The sequence below is a fragment of the Leuciscus leuciscus genome (assembly GCF_965113295.1).
Source record: "Leuciscus leuciscus genome assembly, chromosome: 3".
NCBI classification, from domain to species: Eukaryota; Metazoa; Chordata; class Actinopteri; order Cypriniformes; family Leuciscidae; genus Leuciscus; species Leuciscus leuciscus.
Window position 1 is genome coordinate 44619261 of NC_138727.1, and position 24423 is coordinate 44643683.

The window sequence follows — 24423 nt, forward strand, 5'->3', positions numbered from 1 at the left end:
ACTGTCTCTGACTCGCTGCGTTTGGGTAATATCAGTCGTAAGTATCTAATTACATTCATAATCAGCCTTACAGTCGTTAAGTGTGTCCCCGACTTTAGACATTCTACTGACTATAAATAACTTTGCAACAACGTGTCAACTGAGGGCAAGCTCACACTACAGAACTATGAGACTGCATGACTCACCATGGTGCTCACACAAGTCGTATTGTTGTCTGTCATCGTCTTGTCTTAACAGCACTCATACTACACAACGCAACGCCGATAAGGTGCACAAACTACAAGATTTTTACAGACTTTCTTCTGTGGAACACAAACGAAGATAGCTGTCTCAGTCACAGTGTTTTCCCCCCATACAATGGTAACCAAAACTGTTTGGATACTAACTTTCTTCAAAATATCTCATTTTGTGTTTCACAGAATAAAGAAAGTCATAAAGGTTTGATGTCTGATTGGACCCAGCTGTGAGACTTTCCGGTTTATAGAAGTTGACATCTTTGATACATCCTTTGGTCACTGTCGCTATGGTTCAAGCATGTTCACTGTAATCAAGAGAATAGAAAAGGGGCTTGACTTCAGTTATTTGTTCATACAGACAGTATTTGAGCCTCTCCTGCAAGCTGTTGTATGATCACAATTCGAGTCACACCTGTTTGTAAATACTTTGACTGTGTGAATAGATCTAGAGAGATGGCAGCTTCCACTCAAGATCTCCAAGGTAGCTTTATGAGAGGAAATTATGCCAAAGATGATGTGATGACAGAACAGAATTTGACATATCAAGATAGGCACTTGGGATTACCCCTTTATGAAAGTAAACGGAAAGTGCTCATTTTTACTGAGCTTAATTTTGGTATTTTGGAGATATTCATGCCTTATGAGGAAAAAAACAAACTTGGCTGGCGGATTAAGCTGATAAATTATTCAACACTCACTGTAACATGAATTCGAATGGAAATTTTGCTCTATTTTTAGCTGCAAACCGAAAGGTCACCGGAGTGGTGTGACTTTGTATCTCCGCGCTCACGTCTCCAGCTTGTACTTTTCTGCATGTCTTCGAAAGAGAGGGTGCTTGTGCGCGTACCGCACGCACTGTCCCTGTCTGATAGGACACGCGACCCGACACGCTCTTAATTAGAGGATGCCCTTCCAGGTGCTGACCGGACCACGCTAAGTCCGTCCGCTGACATCTGACTGGTGACATTTCCAGCCGGTGCCACCACATACACCACCCCCGCCACCACCTCGTTCACCGCCTGCACTCTTCACGTGAAGGTCACAAACTCTCCCAATGGCTCCTGACGATCTTTAGCTCATAGTCGTGTCCTGTCCCCTAACCTGACTTTACCTTCGGTGCTGTCGCAGATCCACGTCACCATTAATCAGAGTCATCGGAGTGAGGCGGTGGTCAACGCGTGTAGATTGATGAGAAGGGTCAGCGCTGTTGTGGATGGTGTATGTACTCGGATTTGGGGTGGGGGGAGATCAGATGACTGCTGAGGGGAGTGTGGTAGAGACAGAAGGGGTGAGTGATCACTGCTGATCTGTAAGGGAAATGAAAGGAGGAACAGTGAGAGAGGGAGGGATGTAAAAGAAGGGGAAGGCCCTTACGTGGAAAAGACTGACAGAACAGGAGACAATAGTGTGACATGAAGATCATTACAGTAAATGTAGAGTGTGTGTTAATGAAAGATTTTAAAACATGGAGATTGTGTGTATGTGTGTGTGTGGTCCTGGTATTCCCTACGTTATGGGCACAAAGATGGCAAGTGATAACTGAAATCCTTGTCTTTGTGGGGAATTTGTTTGGTCTCCAAGAAGAAAACGGCTTATAATTCATACTAAGTGATGTTTTTTGAAAATCTAAAAATGCATAACGTCTTCTGTGATGGGCAGGTTTAGGTGAAGGGTTAGGGGATAGAATATATAGTTTGCACATTATAAAAATCATTGTCTATGGAATGAAAACTAAACGTGTGTGTGTGTGTGTGTGTGTGTGTGTGTGTATGTGCGTGTGTGTGTGTGTGTGTGTGTGTGTGTGTGTGTGTGTGTGTATAGTACATGAAATCAGCTACATTGTGGTGACCAGCCAACAGTCTCCACACGGAAAACTTCAAAGATGGACCCTTTTTACATTTCTAAGGTTCTCAAAAGCGGAAGTCGTCATATTTGGGTAAACTTGGTGAGCGGAAACTACAACAAATATAAAATCCTTGACAGCATTTCTATGACTTTCCAAAAGAGGAAAATATATTGAGAGACGGATTACATTGGTCATAAGAGACAAAGATGTCAAATTTGCCATCACTCCCTCAGCCGTTGTATTAGAAACAGTCACGCAGCAGCAATCTGAGATGTCTGGCATACGCCACCAAATAGTAAATAATTCATTTACATTACAAATAGTTACATTTGCTCTGATTATGATCACCTGTAACCACGATACACTGGTGTGCCTCAAACCATCATATTAATCCGTGCTAAAGAGCTGAGCAGAAGCCCAACTCACACAATTACCAAAGCAATATTCTTGCAGCCTTCCATACTGCACCTTTAACAATTAAATAATGTTTTAATTTATACGTAACTAAAAATACTAAATGGTTTGTGAGAGGGTTAGATATTGGGGTACGGTTAAAGTAGGGGATAGTGTTGTGGAAAAATGTCTTCTTTTTCTTGCGAATGAAGCTCAAGAGGCAGAATTCCAGATGTCAAAATAAGATTTTCATGAACAAAGCAACATATCCGAGAGGATGGCTTTTTCTTATCTGTTATTTCGCAGTAACCAACTGACTTAATTCTCTGGCAAGATTCACCCCTCCTGTTTCATACAATTAAGTCTTTCATCTCTCGCCTTTCTCACTAATTGTGGAAGCCTGCCAATTGATGGTCAACCCTTTATCAGAAGCAAGATACAGCATTTTCCAAGGACAATCTACTCCCTCCCAGAGGCGAGAAGCCTCCACATGACATGACATTATGTCACCTCATAATAGTGGTTTTATTCTTTCACAGCCACCTGTGGTTTACTCAAAATCCCCCACTAAGCAGAAACTGCTCAGTGGCCACATGAACTTCTCAGAAACGCTTATCTTTGTCACAGTCACATAGACCATGAGGACTAAAAACACATCTGGCTTTTATAGTATACAAACTAGTTCTACAATTGTTTTCTATAGGATAAATAAAATATTAAATAAATAGAAAGTATCATCAGCTCAGTATAAAAACAATAGAAGTCGAAGGAAAGTCCCGACAAAGATACAAAACAAGCATGTGCGTGTTTGTGGTTGTGTTGTGTTGTGTTGTGTTGTGTTGTGTTGTGTTGTGTTGTGTTGTGTTGTGGGGAACAAATGTCCCTAAAAGGATATTAAAACCTGAAATCACCTGCATTGTGGGTACCAGCCAACAATATCCACAAGGAAAACGTTTAATGAATTTACTAAATCATGTTTTAATTAAAATCTAAATCAGAAACAAATAGGAGTCCGCACAGGCGCACGCCTAGTCATATTGCAAATTCAAAGGTTTCTATGCACTATGAACACTTTCTGGTTTATCGCAGTGCACATTTTGTAACGTAACCCTTCACTTAAACTCATTTGACCTGGATCTTTGATGTTTGATTCAGATTGTTCCTTGTACAGGTATTTTGCATAATAGGTGTGTGGATTTCATTGTTTTCCTCCCTAAACCCAACTGTTTTGGAAAAAAACATTTGGAAAGAAATGAATTCTTCACCAAAGAGGCATTTAATTGATAGTCTGCTTTACTGCATTTTTTAATCAAATTATGCAGCCTTGGTGAGCATAAAAGAAACATTAAAAAATAAAGATTAAAAACATTTAAAAAATCTTATTGACTATAGACTTTTGAACGGTAGTGCATGTTTTTAGCATGGAAGAAATGTATTACTCTTTTTTTTCTTTTTTTCTTTCTTTTTTGTTAAAAAGAAAATTGCAAAAATGTTAGGAATAATGTTAGGTAAAAAAAATTCATTAGATGAGTATAAAAACAAAAGAAGTCATTGGATTCATTAACAAAAAAAAAAAAAAAGTGAGTCAGAAAAAACCAATGGCCTGTGTTCTGTTCTTGGCACTGATAAGAGTGGGCTCCATGTCTTAATATTAATTATTCATTAAAGCCTGATTAGAAATGGCCCACTTTTATAGCATATTGAGTGAGAAAAGAAGTGTGTCTTACTTTCATCTAAACTGGCCAGAAATATAGAAGAAATATATCACTACTAATCATTTTCTTTACAATTACAGACTGTCAGCTTAAACACACTGTTAGATGCTCCCACTGTTTGATGATTCAGAAAGAACATAGTCCATATTCAGAAGACATGGAATATAGTCAAGTTTTTGGATGATATCCTTTAACCCTTCACATTAAAATATCAACAAAAACATGGGCGTAGTTCTCAAAACCCTCGCTTCTCTTTTCTTTTTTTTTGCCCCACAGCAGCGAACCAGAAGGAGGCCCTAAAGGGTTCATTCTATGTCAAGGAGGAGCCCCAGGCGGAAGAGCCCCTGAGCTCTCAGAGAGGACCCAGCTACAGCTTCTGCCAAGAAGGACCCCCAGGGGCCATCAAGCAGCAAGAGGAGGGGAGCCCGATGTTGGGCAAGAGCATCCTACTCAGCCAGGACATCAACGTCAAAGTGGCTTCTGAACTGCTTATGAAGCTCTCAGGTCAGCAGATGCATATTGGTTCATGTGCTCATGTGTGTATTTTCAGGCATGCTTTATCAGTGGTTGAATTCACGAATACTGTTGAGGAAACTCAAAGGCCAGAGGATTGAGTGAGTGGGTGTGTGTAAGAGATGTGTGTGCTTTACATTCTCTGTAGATTTCCTTTGACACATTGCTTAGGTCATATTTAGAATAACCTTAATGCAACAGTACAACAAAGGTTATAGAATAATAATGTAAAATTATGTAAAACACTGTTAGGTCATCATTAAATCCTGCATTCGTTTAAATTTGCTCTTGTTTGTCGGTAAATTTTGTCTTTAGTTTGTATTTCTTTCTTTCTTTCTTTCTTTCTTTCTTTCTTTCTTTCTTTCTTTCTTTCTTTCTTTCTTTCTTTCTTTCTTTCTTTCTTTCTTTCTTTCTTTCTTTCTTTTCCTCCCTCTCTGACTTGCTGCTGTCCATTCCACTCATGTTTTCTGGGCAGAAGGAAGAGGGTCAATTCCTTTTCATGTTGTTCAGTCAATGTGCTTTTTATCCTGGTCAGTCCTCTGCCAAAATAAACCCATTGATTGCTGTTTTGGGCCGCTGGTCCAATCTTTATTTGAACTCTACAATACAAGGGGATTGAAAAAAAGTTCAGGACTAAAAAGTAGTTTTTTTGTCACATACACTTTGTTTTCTAAATGTGGTTGAAATGGACTCTGGAAGATAGAAATTTTGGAGTGATGGAGTGAATTGATAACAAAGTACAGAGAGGGTAGTGTGACAGAACATGATAGCGTTGCCAGCCATAATTAAACATGCGTCACTCACATGAGTACTGTGTCAGACCATATGTTCCACTAAGCCACAGCTCCAAAAAATTAAGTGCTATTTAATTTTATAATATTACTTTGAGCTGGGTTAAAAAATGGTAACAATTTTAACTGGAGACCTAATTCCTATCAGAACTCAATTTTGACAAAATCTGTAGTCACTGTTTTGCCTTTCTACCGCAGAGTAATCAATAACAGAACATGTAGATGTTTCAGGAATCATTTGAGTGACTCCATGAATCGGAATCCAGAGTTGAATCATGAGAGATTCCTTCACCTAATATTGATAGTCTTAAAATCAACATGATTTTTCCCCCTATTGTGACATAAATTTGAGTAAAACCTCAAATCTTGCCAGTGTACACATCATCAGAGAAAAGATGTCTTTACAAGGAGGGAGGGATGTTAAATGGATAGTTCACCCAAAATTGAAAATTACCCCATTATTTACTCACCCTTAAGACATCCTAGGTGTATATGACTATCTTCTTTCAGACGAACACAATCGGAGTTATATTAAAAAATATCATTGCTCTTCCAAGCTTTATAATGGTAGTGAATGGCGGTCCTTGTTTTTATGTCCAAAAAAGTGCATCTATTCATCATAAAAGTAATCCATACAGCTCCAGGGGGTTAATAAAGGCCATCTGAACTAAAGAAAAAATATGCAACGATGAGTCATTTATAATAAACAATATAATTGTGTGCAATATTCAATAAAAACTGACCATTTTAAAGTATTTGTAATTAACCACATCTTCCTTTTTTGTGTAACCCTATAGTTCTTTATCATCAGGTCTTGAGAAACAATAATTGTGAGATCACAGAGGTGGGGTTTTAGACGTGATTGCAAGGTAATAAAAGGGCTTGAGAAAGAGAGAAACAAACAGAAACTGAGTGAGAAAAGCACTTGCCAGAGAGAGAGAGAGATATCTAGAGTAGTCCATTACAGAGGATGATAGGGAGTGATTCACTCTAAAGCAGCGTATTTGACGGGCACCACACACCAGCTGCTGCTGCTCCCTCCCCATGATGCCTTACACTTCAGCGTGACTCAGCCGTGCCAAGAAAGAGCTGGTTTTAACACGTGTGCTTCCTGACTGCACAGCCCCAGGTCACGTTTCCCCTGAGAGTGAGTGAAAGTGTGCGCGTGAACTAGAGGACCGAGCATATACGAGTATGGAAAACACTAAGACGTGAGAAAGCGAGAGAGTACGCTTCACTCACGTTGTTTTTGAGCATTATGTGTGTGCGTAAAAGCTCATTGAGAGGTCTCCGTGACTTCCCACATTAGAACTACTACGAGCGAGAGCCTCTTACCCGCTCACCCCACCTCCAGGATGTGTTTCCTCAGCCTCTCTCTCTCTCCGTCTCCAGAGGCCAGGAACAGGGACCAATTAGCCTGTTTGTTGTCAAGCTGAAGCGGTTTTACACGACATGGCCTCACAGATCTCTCTCAGCGCAGCCACAACGGCATGCAGACATGCAACCAAGTGGATCTAAATAGCTGCGCTCCGCTAGCTGCAGGCTGGGGATCAATGCCATGGAAACAATGACATCGTCTGTGGTCTTGTGTGTGTGATGCAGTGGTGCAGTCTTGAGAGGTCATTTAGGGGAAGGTCATCTCCGTCTGGCTCATTTGCTCATAAGCACACTGCTCTGCTGATGTCTCAGCAACCCCCTCACTCTTCTTAAGGCCATCTAGCATGGCTTTACGTGAAATGCAATGGGGGTTGTGTACTGTAGTGGTTGTGTATAGTTTCACTTGACACTGTTGTGCAAATCTCCGCAAACTCAGGCTGCGCATTCAACTCACTGCGCTCACTAAGTGTTTATACTTGACTTGCTCGCCATTGCATTGTTCTAAAAACAACAGACGGCAATGTAGAATGTCAGCTGAAACTGCAGCGAGAAGTAGAACTTTACATTTAACATCCCGGGCATGATATTACCAAATGAAACCTGTTTCAATATTTTAGAGGTCAACTTTAGAAGACTTTAAAAAGTATATTTTTTACATTCAAATTACTTTTTAACATTCACACCAAGGACTATAATTATAACGATAAAGATATACCGGTAGTTCTAAAAACCGTTCTAAATATAAAAGAAGGCAGCAGAATAGCGAAAGATTCTATTTACACACTGTAAAAATAGGAGTAGATACTATTTGCACCTCAGTTTTGTTGTACATTAAACGATATGCAATAATAACAGAGTGTAAATTATTATTTTTATTAAAATTATTAAATGGATACCACCTTATTGGGACAATAAAGGCCTCCCAACACCTAATCCTAACCGATAAACACTTTTTTTCCAATTATTAGACACACGGTAGACACTTTATTTCTTCTTTTTCAAATATTTCTTCATTTTTATTTAAAATAAGTGTTTTTCTGATCTGTTATGTGATGGGGAAAGCGAATGAGTACAAATTAGAACAAATTAGTACTATGTGGTCATGCTTCAACTAAAACAAGAGAACGAGAACAGCATGCCCATGATTTAACAAAAGCGAGAGAATGAATTAGGACAACACGGCCATGGTTTAACTAAAATGAGGGAACAAATTCATGGCCATGATATCTGTTTTTTCTTCCATGGTTTCCTCCATACTTTGTGAAGATTTTTTTTTAGTTAGCTTAGGTTTTGCAAGCTAACTGCTCTGCATTCTAGCTTAGCACACTGCCTGCTGATTAGCCTACTACCTTAGTCGTTACCCTACATAACTCAATGACACATTTTTATACATATTAATTTTTGTTTGATAGCTATCTGTATTACAAATGGCTACCCACTGTGGTCTTATGTATACTCAACTCAACAGGCGGACCAAATCAAAGCCGCTTTAAGGCAAGCCTCCCAAGGTTAGCAAAAAAAGCATAACACTGGTACGCAGAATTATTTTTAAATAAATGTCAATGGAATAGAGGCTTCACTATGCTGCTTTTGTGGGGGAAAAGCTTATCATTTAATTAATCAGCAGCTTATTGCCAAATCTTCAACATGTTTACAATTAAACATACATTTTGGATTGATCTATTTTTTTTATTTACTTTGGAAAGAAATGCTGTTTAATAAGAGAAATCACAGACAATTTTGCAACATTGGGATTCAGTTTATGGCACTTCTCATTCCTTTTATAGTATCTGCAAACATCGCACAACAGAAATTCAATGATGTCAAGGCTGCAATGTGATTTTCAAGGCACAAAACCATCACAAAACGTATTCCCAGGTTGCTCCAAGGGGATTGATCACGTGTTAAGTTCATGGTCGCATCATCTGAAAGGTGGACCCTGGTTGACTTGTAGTGATTAACAAAAAACGAGGAGAAAATTAAAGTGGATTTGAATGGAAGCACTGACAAGACATTAGTATATATATATATATATATATATATATTTATTTTTTTAAACAGTGTGGTAACAGGGGGGTAACACTGTAGATAGCAGCTTTCCCGTTTTGAGGTGTTGCATCACACGCAAATAAAAGTAGGTCACCTCCCCCACCCACCCCCCATTAAAACCAGTTAACAATGTGTCGACTTCTCCCACATCTGTTTGATGGTAGCTGTTTGCATCCTGGGGCTAATTACCACTGCCGTGTTAGTCCCTCTGCACTGATGGTTCCTGGGTTTCAACAGATGGACCATGATGTGGTGCTGCACCGGGGGGGCACACAGGACCTTAGAGAAGACTGCCATCCTCTCATCCTCCACAACGCAACCTGTATTTGTCCCTACGGGTAGAGATACATACAATTGCAGCTTTTTCTCAAGGGAATTGTTTCTTGACCTGGTCATCTCTTCATCTTTTCTGCCAGGTTCTTGGCCTTTGTTATTATACCGAAAGCCAATTAGAGGCATCATACAGAGCTCAGGAGTAAAACAACAGGAGCCTTGCCATCTAGAGATATTGCGGAAGGCTGATGAGTGGCCGTGACCTCACAAATCCAACCTCAAAATTGGAATTAGTTGAGCTGGAATCCAATGAGCTGAAATTTTGAATTGATTACTCAAGAAATGTATTTTGACAGCGAAATTTTTTTTAGCATTGGAAAAAGCAGCATCTAAGAGTGTAGTTTGAAAAAGGAATGTGAAAAACATCTTATTGATGAGTCCATAGGGTCTCAAATAGTGGAATGCCATCAGGTAGTACACAACATGACCCTGCAAATTTGCACAGTATATTGTCTATTTTATTATTGTGCAAAAATAGGAAACAGCCAAAAACTGAGACGATCAACAAAAAGATGAAATATTATTGTTTGACCTTAAAGTCTTTGAGCTGGTGAGTTTAAAGAGCGGTCTGCTTTTGACTCACTGAAAAACTCTGGATTCAACACTGTTTCGACCAGGACATCAATAATGAAACCAGAAAGAGCAGTTCAATTGCTTCTAAATAGACAGGGAAAGTTTAAAGATTACATTTAATTATTAGGTATTTGTGTGTTTGAATTGAATTGCAAAACTTTTTTTTAGGGCTCTTCCATTGCAAAGAGCCAGTCAAAAGATGAGATGATTTTTTGTCAGAAATACAGGAATATTGATATTAGTTAGAATAAGCCATTATTAAAGATCTCATATTGACCAATGCTGAAAATATTTGTAATTGACCAATGCTGAAATATGTTTAGGGTGATAATTGATGGTGACTAGGTGGTACCTGTATGGTGGTACTTGGCCTGAAAAGTTTTAGAAACTCTGGACTAGTTGATTTAAAGGAAGTTGTGGCATGAAACGCTGAAAAATCAGTAGTTGGCCAATGGCCAAAGACATTCATTTGCATGTATAGTTCATTAATTAAGAAATGGCAGAGGTTGAATGCAAAAACAAATAATAACTCTCTAACAGAGTAACTGAAAAATATTCAACCTTTTTACAAATGGGCTAGATTTAGCCCATAATAGTCCTCTCAAAACATGAATACCCACGGATTATGCTTAATAATAAAAACATTGCTTACAGCAGGTGATTGGAAATCCAACAGTAATTATAATTAAATTTATTGTTGAAGGTTGAATTTCTTGGTTTTGTCACAAAAGTTGTGCTTTGAGGCTATAAAAAAAGATGCATTTAGTGACACAATGTCTTAAAGAGGCTTTTACCATACAAATTGTCAAACATCTATATAGCATAACCAACTATTTCCAAATTCATCACTTGAACCATGCCCGTTAAATGCTCCATACCAAAAAAAAGAAGAAAATACCTCAAACAATTGACTACTTGGTTGTTTGATCATGACTAGTAGGCCACCTTTACCCATCCCCAGCTTTAAATATTACCCCGCATGTATTTTACGACTGCAAAAAAACTGTCTTTTCACCATCTTGAGTGAAGATAGACCTCCACATGAAATGAAACCACTGTGAAGCATGCACAACCATTTGACCATTTCCTGCATCACGCACAACCCGGCATCCATCCAGTAGCCTCTTCAGGGGCATGTGGAGCACTGATTCTCTCTTGCTTTCTCTCTCCGGCTGAGCTGAGGTGATTGTTGCATCATGATGTGCTGAATTATTGAGAGGCTGTTCGGCCGCTGGTCTGGGATCAGCTCTCCCTTGTCTCTTTGCGGGTTGCGGTTGCTCTGGACCTCTTTGAAGCGACTGAACTTTTCACCTCGTGTCTAAGCAGGTCATCCTTTCCGTCGGGCCAGAGGAGACGTAGTGCAGAATGACAACCTCATTCTCTATCCTCCTCCACCTCCGTCTCACCCTCTCAGTCTCTTTCTTCCTCTTTAACTCTGGTTTTTTCTTTTCTTTTTTGTGTCTGCACCTCTGATGCTTCATCGACTAGCCAACTAATCTGCCTTAAAGGCCAGTGGTACTGTAAAATGGAATAAATTTAAAGACGCAATATAAGAATAAAATGCCTAATTGACTGTTCACTTGTCAAACATTGTAACCAATCCCGATGTTCTATCTTTATTTCAACTACTTCATCACGATTCCACCCCCTTTCCCTATTTGCATCTCTTCTGTGTGCATCAATTCCCTTTCTCTCTCTCACGGTCTCATCTCCAAATTCATATTCTCAGGCTACTGTACAGTGCATCAAAGTGACAAGTGGGGTTTGCATGTGTTGAATGACTAATGCTTTGAGGCTGTCAGATTGTTTAGTATGCCAAACGGATGCGGTGCCAACGATGGTTGATTCATGCCTTCATTGTCTAAATGAGGGTGATGAAGTTTGCGCCGCATGTCTTTGTCACCAACCTTCATCGCTTTTTTATATGACGCCTCTGAAATGTTTGATGTAGAAATACTGGTGGGTGAAAAAAGACACATTATATAATTATAGGTAGTTGACATGAAATCCTTTTTTCAAGTTTACATGTCCTGTGGTGTGACATGCTAAATGCTGCCTAAAGCTATTTTTAGCAGCATTTTCCTAATTTTCCTTTTCCTAATTTTATTGATAACTTTTATTATATATGCAGTTTGCTTGAGCCCAAATTAACCGAGAAACTGCATGTAAAAATGAACAATGAAGTATTATTTAAAATGAAGTGTAATAGCAAAAAGCTGACTTAAAGGAAATTGTAACAGTCTTGTTCGGTTTTGGTTTCGTTTTTTTCATTCTGCTCATTCTGTTGTGCTCTACCCGAGTTCTGTTTGCTAGTTAGTTTCTTTAGTGACTGATTACATTCACCTGTGATTCATTTTAGTTCCTCTGTTAACTGTGTACCGGTATTTAAGCCCTTTAGTCCAATTTACTTTGTACGGTATTGTTTGTGTTTGTGTGGTAATGTTATATGAGATTGATTCCTGTATTCTCCTGGGTGTTTCCAAGGAAAGACTTTGTTATTGAATTTCCTGCGTAGTGCGATCATTGCCTTGAACGTGACAGAAATGTGATGTCATATTAATTTTAACCTAACGTTTTGATGCTGATTTACATCAACTACAGACAGTTTAGAACTGCATCAGTAAGAAACTACAGTTTAGATTTTGCTATGTATTGATGATTTTAGGGGGGTGACCAATACGGCAATATGACCAAATTCGTATTTGAGTAATTTTATATCATTATTACAATATATATATATATATGTAAGGAATAATTGACGACAGGCCGTTGAATTATTAGAAAAATAATGCACACCCGAGGTGGTAATGCGGTCACGACGCGAAGCGGAGTGGCCGTTACACCTCGGGTGTGCATTATTTTTCTAATAATTCAACGGCCTGAAGTCAATTATTCCGCTTATACTACAGTTACCACACCTCGAAACATTGTTCAGATTATGTATTTCAAGACGTTTGTAAAGTTTTTGTCATTAAAACGCTCTTGTATGTAGGACTAATTTCTTACGCATCTAATCCCATGCCTCCGTTGCTAATTCCAAAACGTCATTTCAGAGTTAGTAACGGAGGTTTGAGCCGCTGATAGCAGACTAATGCTGGGGACACACGACTAGCTGACACATTCTCTGACTGTTTTCATCGACTGCAGCAGATTTTAAACACCGACTTTGAACACAGACTGAACGCGCTGAACACGCGTTTGGGCATGATCAGTCATAAGTATCAAATTACATTCATAACCGGCCTTAAAGTGTGTTCCCGGCTTTATGCAGTTATTAATGCAGTTATTAGAGAGAGATGTTGCAATAATGAGACAGAAAAGCATGTGCGTCAATATTATTATTTATTAATTCAATTCGTTTTAATTAATTCGTTAATTCTTTTTTTTTTCTATTATTGACAGATGACAGTAGACTAGCCAAATAAATTAAACCCAAAGCCCTTTTAACAAGTTGGCCTATCAATAATTATTTATTTGTTAAATTATCTGCAATAAAAATCCGTGCTGCAGGACTATCCATTTATTTAGCCTATATTCAGTTTAATTTTCTATTGATTATAGATAGGACTTTATAGTTTATTTATTCAAATTAAACTGCATGTTTCTATTGATTGTGAAGCTAGACATTGAAAATTGCAGATCAAGCGCACGGGGCGAAATGCTTTTACTTGTTATGAATTGTATCCTATTTTCCGTTATTACAGTTGACTACGCGAAGTGATATGGAACTGTAATGCGGTCAAGACCTGCCTGGAACTACTTTAGCCGTGCGTTTCCCTGAAAATAATGCAGTTCGTAAACCAATCAGATTCAAGCATTCAACGGCCCTGTAGTATAAATATATATATAAAAAAATATATATATAAAAAAAAGAAGCAAATTACAAACAATAAGACAAATACAGTAAAACAAAGATTCAAGTAAAATAAGCAGTACTTTTTTCAGGTATAATAGGTCTATCAATTCCATTCAAGTAAGAAACTTACTACTACAGAAATGTAATAATTAAATGTAAAAATAAAATACTAGTCTTCACTACATGAATTAATATACAATGATTCTTATTAAAGCTACAAAAGTTATTCAGTCAAGAGCAGTAATTGATTTTCTCTTCGTCTTTTGTTGTTTGATTAACATTAAGGACACAGACAGCAGTAGGTACAGTATATTAGGCTGCTTGTATTAATTTATCCTTCTCCCACCTTTCGTTGTCAGAGACAGGAAATCATGCATTTACATACACATTCTTTAAACCTATTATGCGTAAGCCTACAATGCGCGTGGTCATGTAAATGCATTAAACCATTTTCCTTTATCGGCATCATAAATGGCTTAGGCATAAACCGATTGACACAGCTAGATTTTTGCCCATTACCCTGATTTCTCCTGGCATGTAAACACCTTAACCTGCACTCTTTTGGCTTATTGAAGTGTGCATCTGTGATATGTAACAGGAAAGCATCCTTTATTCAGATTCAAGCGCATATTGCACACTCCGACTTTTTCTTGACCCAAGAAAAAAAAAAAAAAAGTGTTCTCATCCCGTGCAACCAAAAGAGACGTGGTACAGTTGTTGAAACTGCAAACATCCATGGAGAATATGAGTTTTGGAGGTTTTCAAGGCTTTATTTAACACTGCACCAATTTTGTTGTGATGTCGCTACCGGGGAATAAGCACATGAGCAGCCAAACTCAACAGGTCTGTAGCACATGTGCTAACCACTTGTCCACAGAATCGATGTGTCTGTGTTTTCTATTTGTTTTCCATGAATCTGTACTGGGTGTAAGACTGTCAGAGCTCACAGGAGAGATTTAACAGGCGGGAATCTTTGATAGACCAGATGGCTTAACAGATAGTTGACACTGGTCAGCCTTGGTTTAACCTCCCTGCACTAGTGCGCTTTCAGTGTGTGTTTGTTTGTATTTTCCTTTCTGTATTTGCACATTAATTTACTCATGATAATTTTGCATATCTAATACACAGGCTATTTTAGATGCTTTCAAAACACTGCCGATTAGGGTTGTGCTCTCTCCCTCTTAATGACCCGCTTTCTACATCACTCTTTCTACGTACAGTACATGTGTACAAATGCATTTGAAAGCAGTTACTGACGTCACTGAACCCAGTTCGAGAGTGCATTGCTGTATGTGTGTGTGTTGTGAGACTGCGTGTCCCCTAAATGACCCCGGCCCTCAATCTGGCTCCAGGCACTTTATTAAGGGATTAACGGGCTAGTGGTTGTCAGTGTCCCCGTGTGCCATTGCCTCCTCCAGCTCCTGACACCTGGGCACACTACTGATCCCCCCCCCCCCCACACACACACACACAAACCCATACACACTATTGCACACGCTCAGACACAGTAAACATACAGTGTACTCACTCACTATCTAGGTCAGAGCCAGACAACTACACTCCGACAGACCCTGCCCAATAACACTCGCTGTTAACGGGAGGGGTGGAGGTCACCCGGCCTACCCACAATCTCTTGCTCCCTCGTCTCCGGCCAGACAAATTTCGCATGATTATGCCCCCTCGGCCTCCCTCCCCAGCTGTCTAATCGAGCGTGGTCAACCCTGAGAAGCATATGCCATCTACCGCTCAGCTGTACATACTGTCAGACGTCTGATCTGATAAGAAGAACAGGCTAAACGTTTTTCTACCCTCCTTTTTTCAGATTCGAACGCAGGGAGCAGACCTCTTTGTTTTTCTATATCAGAAAGGCTGAGTGAGTTTACAAGAGCTGGTTTTGATTAAAAGAACTGTGGAGTTCCTATGAGCTCACTGACTGTCTGTCTTGTTTGCCCTGTCGTGGCGCTTGCATGTTTTTTTAGTTTTTTTTTGGCTAACCATAGAACATTCTTGAAACCTTTAGAAGTTTGTAAATATGCTGACAGGTTCAACCCTCATTGTCGTGTTCTGCTTGAAACCACTGCACTTTATGACTTCAAATGTACAAAAGCAAAACACAAAGCACCAGGTATCCAGCCAAAGTTTGGCATTTTTCTGGATTGGCAGTACGTATCTTTTTTTTTTTTCTTTTTTTTTTTAGATGGACAAGGAATTGATTGTATTTGAAGGAGATACTTTGTTTTGTTGTTCTCTTTCTTTTTGGCTTTGGCTTAGCCTTGAGCAGTGAGTAAGAAAAAAACATTCTTAGTCATTTTGACCAGATTTTAAACCCCCTTTTTTAAGCCAAATTATAGACATCTGCTTCTACTTGACCCGCCTTTGGTAAAAGCCTTATCTCAATGATGCCCTTGTCTCTGTAGCAGTTTAAAAATCAAATGAGTCACAAAGCGGACAACCAGGCTCAAATTTAAATATGTTGCACATGACAGTGGTTTGATGTATATGCTTCCTTTGGCCAGGGGGCTTAATTGTTACAAAACCTTGCTTCTTGGTTTAGCACAATGCAGAAAAATGTGGGTGATTACCAGGACATTGCTATGCTATTGCCAGGGTGTTTACTGGCCCAATTAAAGAGAGCCTAGTTATGGACCAGGTCCTTCCATAATTGTATGTCTATAGGACTTTCTATGGCATATTTCATCACACAATGACATAGAAATTATGAACACATGCAAAAACAAGAGATAACCAATTAAATGGTAATAACTGATTATGTTGTAATCAATGTACGCTTTTCCATGTGAGCTTAGTAAAATAAAACCTGTGGTCACACTTTAGATTAGGGCCCAATTCTCACTATAAACGATGACATTTAACTATGACATTTACCTCAATAATTGCCTAATTACTGCTTATTAATTGTTAGTAAGGTAGTTGTTTTCCTTTTTTGCCAAATATTTTATCAGATAAATACTTGTTTTTTTGTAGTAGTAGTTCATAAAAGTTTCAAGAAAATAAATATTATTATTGCCAATTTTTTTAATATTTTTTTAATATTGTGTTGAGTCAAAATTCCATAAGAAATGTAATGCATTATTTACGTAATGATACAAAAATGTAAATATGTCCCATCCATTGATGAGGGTTGATTATTGATTAATATTTCAAAAACCACAGCATGTCGGGTCAATTTGACCCACTTTATGCATTCTTTGTGCATCTGTTTTCAACATTGATTTTAATAAGAAATGTTTCTTGAGTTCCGAGTCATCATGATTTTTGAAGGATCAGGTGACACTGAAGACTAAGACATTAAGAGTAATGATGCTGAAAACTCAGCTTTGCCATCACTGGAATAAACATCTTAAAATATATTACAATAGAAAACGGAAACTAAAATAAATAAATATTATCACCTGTGGTGGATAGAGACAGAGCGTATTTAGGCCACGCCCACACCCAGGGGGAAAACAAAGCAACTGTCTCCATTGACTTTGCATTGCGAGAGGCTGCCTCCTTGTCATTTCTTGCTTCTAAGAAAAGACAGAAAAATGCCTAAAAACTGCTGTGTGACAAGGTGTACAGCAAACAAGCTAAGAAACCCAGAAATACGTTTTAATTAGCTCTCGACCCCAAAAAACGAGTGTTTAGGACATAAAAGTGGATACAGGCAGTTGAGACAGAGCGTCACGTGTCTCATTACTCTGAGAACTAACGTACGTCCGCTGGGGGAGACCGTAATCGACAACACAGGATAGTTTATCTTACAGAAATATAATATATAAAACTGACATTTGGATATTTGGCTCACCAGTGACCAAATGTTTAACTTACTGCACACGTGGTGTATTTTTAGTGCATACTGAGTGTCAGGATCCCACAATTTACCCATTCGTTCCAGCCTGTATCCACTTTTATGTCCTCAAACGCTCGTTTTTTGGGGTCGACAGCTTATGAAAACTTATTTCTGGGTTTCTTAGCTTGTTTGCTGTACACCTTGTCACATAGCAGCTTTTAGGCATTATTCTGTCTTTTCTTAGAAGCAAGAAATGACAAGGAGGCAGCCTCTCGCAATGCAAAGTCAATGGAGACAGTTGCTTTGTTTTCCCCCTTGGTGGGCGTGGACTTCAGATTATGACGCGTTGCGCTCTGTCTCTATCGGCTGCAATTTCATGGGATTGTGTTCATCTTTGTTTTTCTCAGTCTCATTCAAAATGACTTGAGACCTCAGTGGTAACTTTTTCCAAGGAGCATCCAGAGGCATCCAAGCACCTTATGTCCGATCTCGCCTCAGGACTGCCACTGACTATCACATGCGCAAATGACACCACTGTGCATCAGTGATGCAGTTGCCAAATATAGGCTACTCATTGTTCTGCCACTTCTGCAAAAAGCTTTCATTTCTTGAAATCTTTGTCTGATGCTGAAGTTTAACAATTTTGTTTGTTGAAATCTCTTAGCATGCAATGCTAATTAGGTCAGTGTTATGATGGTCATTTGCAAATGGAATAACATTCTTTTTAATTTGCGTTTTCAGAGAATAACAAAGACGCTTGCATCCAGAACGTCATAGTGAAGGCGGAGCCTATGGAAGTGGACCCGCCCCTAGAATTGGCCCCACCCTCCTCTCATCTGCTGGGCTTTGGCACTTCAGGGGCATGTGAAAAGAAGGAACCAATGGTCAACCTCCCAGATCCCTTGCCCCGCCCCCAAAATGACCTCTTCTCCCAAGACATATCAGTCAAAATGGCCTCTGAGCTGCTTTTCAAATTGTCTGGTAAGTCTCTATGAAAGAAGAAACAGGGTGGACTGTACGTTTTAAAAAGAGCTCTCTGCAGCAACAGTCTTCATGTTTTCTTCTTCCTCGTCTTCTCTGATTGCTGCACTGACACACTAGAGAGTAGAGGGATATTTGTGGTGTTAAATGATGGCAGGATTGAGCTTTTCTTCGAAGAGCGTTCTGAGGATTAGCAGAGACAAACCTGCCCCCAGCGCTCCTCGCTGCCAGCTACGGCTCTCTTTAAATGCCATCTAGCACCTCGGAAGCCGATCACAAAAATCTCATATATATATTTACATGCACAAACCTCAAACGCACGGCATTCGCACCCTACCACCTCCCCCCCTACCCCATGGGAGTGGTGTGTAGCTGCACAGTGTGTATGTATAACCCCTCAACCCTCGACTCACTCAGATTGTTCTCAAACATTCTGGCTCAAGCACACTCGGTTGCACACACTTCCCTTGTCTCTCTCTTTCTCTCTCTCTCTCTCTCTCTCTCTCCCTCTTGCTCCTGTGCAGCATCGTCATGGCAACGCAGAGAGCCCTTCCATCCTCTGTGAGCCGTGTGACCGAGAGGGTGTCAGGGAGAGGGGGCTTAGGAAGTGCCACCCAGGGAGCAAGGTCATTACCAGACCACCAGAAGAGAGAAAGACAGGCAGATAGACAGACAGACATGAGATACTGTTCTCTTTTGCCCTCTGTCTTTTGATATTTTAAATGCAGTTTGTCTTTTTAAAACCTAACCACTGCAATCCCTGCTGAAAAGACTGTCAAAAAATCTGTATGCATATTCCCCCAAAAATTATATCTAAACATTGTGTGAGATACTAAGACTTCTTTTCAGATAATCTTAAATATATTGAGTTCTTAAAAATATATATAATAATAATTACACCCCACTAAGTTTTGCTAGATTTTTTTTTTCTTAAAACAAGAAAAATACAAACTGTTGGAATATATTTATGCAGTTTCAAGTAAATGTATCTTGTTTTGAAGATGTTTCTATTTTTACTGGAAAACAGGAATTTTATACTGGTCTAGCTGGTTGACAATATAAAATCAACTGAAATTGTGACTATAAAATAAAATTTGTTTTATTATAAAATTATTGAAATCATTGAATTTATTAGCAGCTTTTGACTTTTATCAAATAAAAAATTAACAACTAAATTGTATAGGGAAAAAAACTATTTTATAGCAAAATATTGGTCAAACTGGATGTTGGTCTACCAGCAAAAACAATTATTTTTTGTATTATTTTTTTTCATCAGGGATGGATAATTGGTCAGCTTTATTAATGAATAGTTCTACTTAAAAAAACAAACAAACATTTATTAAAGAAAATTACCATATTTACACCTACTAGTGGTAAATAATTTTTTTTAAGTACAACATTACAAAACCGGTTCTGAGTTTAATTCCATTGTGTTTTTCTTTTTCAGAAAAAGTAAGTAAAGCAAACGAAAACAAAGACAATGCATCATTCGGCATACACAGGTAGGTTTACTGTTGAACGCGTGTTATGCTTCTGGAATTTAGCTTCGCACATTTAGTGAATCTAATGGTAGCTTGTGATTTTACAGCCCTTTCCTAGACGACCGCTTTAGACAATCACCTTTCAGCGCACGCTCCAAGAGCTCTTCCCCAGCTGAAGCCGGATCTTCAAGCAGGGTTGCCCAGCAAGGTAAGAACCTCTGCTCCGAACCAGCCAAGAACCTTACCTCACTTACATTCAGCATACATAATTGACACTTAGTAACCGGTCATAAAAATGTCTTACTGCCCATAAGGGCTTTCGCACTGGGTAGTTATAGGAACTTAGTTCTAGGAACTAACCACCAGGGTGGTTCCCTTAGGAACATTTTCCTGGTTGCATTCGCACCGCCAGTAGGAACTGTGAAGTGACGTAAGCCGCGCTTGTTGTTGTGATTTTTATTTTGACGGCGCGGCGGACCTTTATTTTGACGCCGCTGAGAACGCCTGTGCCTGAGCACACAACGCTCCGATTCTCCATTAGTTTATGATCTGTTTAATCCGTTATTAGATAGATCTGTTACACAAAGAAAGTAGACAGAATATGAAAAAGTATTAGCGTTTGCCGTGTGGCTGATGTCCAATGTCGCTAGCTGAGCAGAAATACATAATCATGTTTGGCTTGGTCCCCTCAAAGTTGCGTTGGATTTTCTCCTTAGCGTAAAGGTTAAGAGGCCCATCTGTCACTGTTTTCCATGTTCGTAGAGTTAGTTTCTGGAGTAAATAAATAGGCTATAATCTGTGGGTGTACACAGCTTTTTTTTAAATGACGGGCGCTGGTGTTTCGCATGCCTTCGGCCAATCAGCGTACACTAACTTCACTGGTAGTTACTATAGTGCTGGTTTAGACCTTACTCTGAAGTAGGAGCCTAGGAGCTCATTTTGTTCCTCCAAAAGGAGTTCCTAGAACTAAAATCGTTCCTAGTTCCTGCGGTGCGAACACGGCAAAATCCGGGTACTTCTGCAAATAGTTCTAGGAACTATGAAAAGGTTCCTCCGGTGTGAAAGCCCCTTGTGACACTGTATATTTTATTATTTTGAATCATGTTTTTATTTTTGTTAGGATTGTTAGGGTTTGTTGGGATAATTTCAGTGTTTCCTATGCATATTTATGACTGTAAAAATGTTCAAGTTCAGGGAAGATGAAGGCGGGAACCAGCAAACGTTCAACGTAAATCTTTAATCACAAAATAATCTTAACAACAAAACGAAAGTAAAGCGCCAGCCCCTCACGAACGACCTCCGCATAAACTAAAACAATACAACGACATAAAGTCCAGGCCTGGTCTTCCACTGTCATCACTCCTTTTTTATCCTTCCGGAGCTCCTCCGTGGGACTCGAGACCGGTGACTACCATTAGCACTCGCACCACCGGCCTCACTCCATTGCCGCGGCTCTCGGCCCTTCACTGCTTGCCACAACAACAAACAATGCATGACATATGATATATATTCCTAATATGTTTTGGAGCCTTAGTGTGAAGAATATTCAACAACTTCTGGAGAAAAAGACTCCAGACAATAATTCTGATTCAATAATTCCACTCAGGTAAAAGCTAAATAAACAAAACATCAATATCGCAACATGTTTTTAGTCAAATTTGTATGTGTCTGGCTTCACCGATTTGTACAGTTTGATGTAGGCCCTATATAATTTTTAAAGCTACTGTCCATTAACAAGTAATTTTTATGTGGATTTGGTGCTCATTTTGGACCCTGCTCACATGTACATATATCTATGCACACAAGCCGCCCCTCTCATCTAATGCGAGGCTACAGAGACCCCTCATGCTCCCACCCAGCTTTGAGACCGCTGCACTGGGCAGCTGGCACTCCCTGCCTCCCTCTACTGGCCCCTCTGGCAAAGGGTAATTAGTTTGCGCTCGCCTGGCCCGATTCCCTACACCAGTTAATGAAAAAATGATTGGGTTTTTCGTGTCCAGGGTGCGTGAAAGTTAATTCACTACACACTCAGACATGCGTTCATTCTTGCGCGCAGACACAAAGCAGACGTACACAAATCACATAAGAGCAGCTCTGACCCATGCCCATCTTTTTTCATCTCTCTTTTTTCTTTATAATTCTTTCTGTTACTCCATCTTTCTTTGGCGTTTTCATTGCTAAGAGTCTTAACACCTTTTGACCCAGTGTGGGTAGTAGCTCCCACTCCTTAGTTAAGACAAAGAGCTCTAATTTTTTATTTTTAACAGCACAATCCGTGGTCGAAAAATAATGAATTGCTCTAAAATAGTTTTGTATTTATGCCAAAGATAAACTTAATCAGTGTTTGTTTGTGTCTGTATGGCCAATATAATCATTTTTGTATAAAAATGGACTTTATTCATCAGATGAAAATCATTGTCTGCTTTTGCATTCTTAATTTTATATATTGTTTTACTGAATTGCATGAGTATACTTAAGTTCAGTGGGTCTGTGTCATTTTGTGTGTGTGTTTGTGCGTAACAATGCTCTTCTATCCCTGCCTCTTGCCCCAAGTCATCTTCAGCATCACTGCGGAGGCTGTCTCATCTCTCTCTAATAACATTAATTAAATCATTAACCCCTTCCAGGCATTGATGTAGATACTGTAGTGTCTCAATTAAGCGTCAATGCCTTAATTTTTTTGTTGCAGGATTGTGAATTCTGTACATTTGACCCCAAACGTTTTGCTAACCTGCATCCAGCTGGCTGAACAAGGAGCTAGCTGGATAGTTGATTATATTATAATTTACTCACCCAGAACAGATATTTTAAAGAATGTCTCCAAGGTTTTTGGCAATACTATGAAAGTCAGTGGGATCCAAAACAACAATTTGGACCCCATTGAATTTCATTATGGAGAAAAACCTTTGAAACATTCTTTAAAGTATCTTGTTTCAAAATACACTACTGTTCTATGGAGCTTATAATATGACAAAATGATTTGAATTTGAATTGTGTAAATTTGAATTATTTGCAAGTGTAATCTAACTAAATTGAATTTTAGGTGGTAGTTTAAATAGTTCTGAATTTGATTTTTTTTAAACGAATATTGAACGTTTGAAATTTAACAAATTGAAATGTTTTTATGGCTGAATTTTATAGACATGTATTTTCAAACAGCTAGTTTTTTTGTTCTGAATTCGTATAGTGCAAATATTCAGTTTAAAAAAATACAGATTCAAGTTTTCAAGATGAAGAAATTCGGAACTTCAAATTCAGTTTTCTAAAATTCAAGTTCAAAAATTCAAGTTCAAAAATTCAAGTTCTAAAATTCAAGTTCAAAAATTCAAGTTCAAAAATTCAGATCTTACAGAAAGTAGGTCACAGGTCATCCACAGGGAAGAGTAAAGGATCTCAGATAAGTCGAACAGAGCATTTTGGCTGCACTGCAGTAGTTTTCTGCCGCAAACGCGGTGGTGGTTCAAGAGAATCCGTGTATCTTTCGTTCAGTCGTTTTTTTATTTAATATTAAGAGTAGAAAAATGAGTAAACAGCTTGAGTATTAGATTTCTTCTAATATTCTAGTAATAATAGTCCGCTGCAGCAGTTGCACGGAGCTTACAAAACGCGTGTATTGCAACTATAGGCTACATTTAATTTTCTCATCAAACAACTAGACTAACGAATGGCTCGGCACATCAGAAGAGCTTAGACAGGGCTTTCTCTCTGTGTAGACCAGCAGTTGGTCTGAATTTGCCTATTTTCTCGACTGTATAGGCTAAGTCACGTTTTATCATGAAACACGCTCTGATTTATTCCAAAGTGACTCAGGCATAGGCTATATCATGCATTTAATGTTAAATAATCTAAATGTTGACTTTCAAAAGTAGGCGCGCCAAGAAGGCTATTCTCTGTATTTTGGTTCATTTTTGGTGAGCGCCAGAAAGATCTAAAGAGACCGAGACGCGCATCATGTTGTTTTATTTATTTTTCAATGGCATGATATTTTGTAGTCATTTTGAATGTACACAAATAAAAATATACATTTTACTGTTTCGGATGATGTCATATTATCTGTATGACTAAATAACAGAGTATTAAGTTATTTCCCAGCAGTGGAACAAATCCAAGAGATGGCGCTCGCGCATCGCGCTCTCACACAACATAGTATCAGTTCTGGCGTTGCTTCATATCGCAGACTGTTCATTATCAAAATGAAACACAGTCAACCAAACATATAAAAAGTTATTCTGCATAATTTAATTGGTCTGTTGTACAATATAAAGGGCAAGCTGTGCCACACACAGTCCCACTCCAAACATTTCCCTTGCTGTGAAGACGCTGATTTAGCCTATAGGCCTACGTGTATTTTGGGACTCGACTGAAGTATGACGCCTTTTTATTTGTATTATAATATAATATATTAAAATACATAATCTTCTGAGTTTTATGATGTAGGCCTTGTGTGTTTTATTAAAATGTATTATAATTTACATCTCAAAAGGAT

The 24423-nt window shown here is 38.8% G+C and overlaps 2 protein-coding genes and 1 long non-coding RNA gene across 7 annotated transcripts in view; 2 read left to right on the top strand and 1 right to left on the bottom strand.

The window, feature by feature from the left end:
- pou4f2 (POU class 4 homeobox 2) overlaps nucleotides 1-19825 on the bottom strand; it is a 192613-nt gene extending 172788 nt beyond the window's left edge. The window contains exon 1 of the mRNA XM_082163265.1: nucleotides 19810-19825. The gene's annotated coding sequence lies outside the window, so the exon portion shown is untranslated. The remainder of the gene's footprint in view (nucleotides 1-19809) is intronic.
- znf827 (zinc finger protein 827) overlaps nucleotides 1-24423 on the top strand; it is a 78915-nt gene that overhangs the window by 30246 nt on the left and 24246 nt on the right. For all 5 annotated transcript variants that reach the window (XM_082163210.1, XM_082163208.1, XM_082163209.1 and 2 more), the window contains exons 5-8: nucleotides 4467-4694; nucleotides 18217-18456; nucleotides 19904-19958; nucleotides 20045-20145. In XM_082163210.1, the coding sequence (XP_082019336.1) occupies nucleotides 4467-4694; nucleotides 18217-18456; nucleotides 19904-19958; nucleotides 20045-20145 (624 nt within the window). The remainder of the gene's footprint in view (nucleotides 1-4466; nucleotides 4695-18216; nucleotides 18457-19903; nucleotides 19959-20044; nucleotides 20146-24423) is intronic.
- Nucleotides 1716-3941, top strand: LOC309494062. The gene is made up of 2 exons (XR_014204204.1): nucleotides 1716-2013; nucleotides 2058-3941. It is a non-coding gene; the product is annotated as an uncharacterized lncRNA (long non-coding RNA).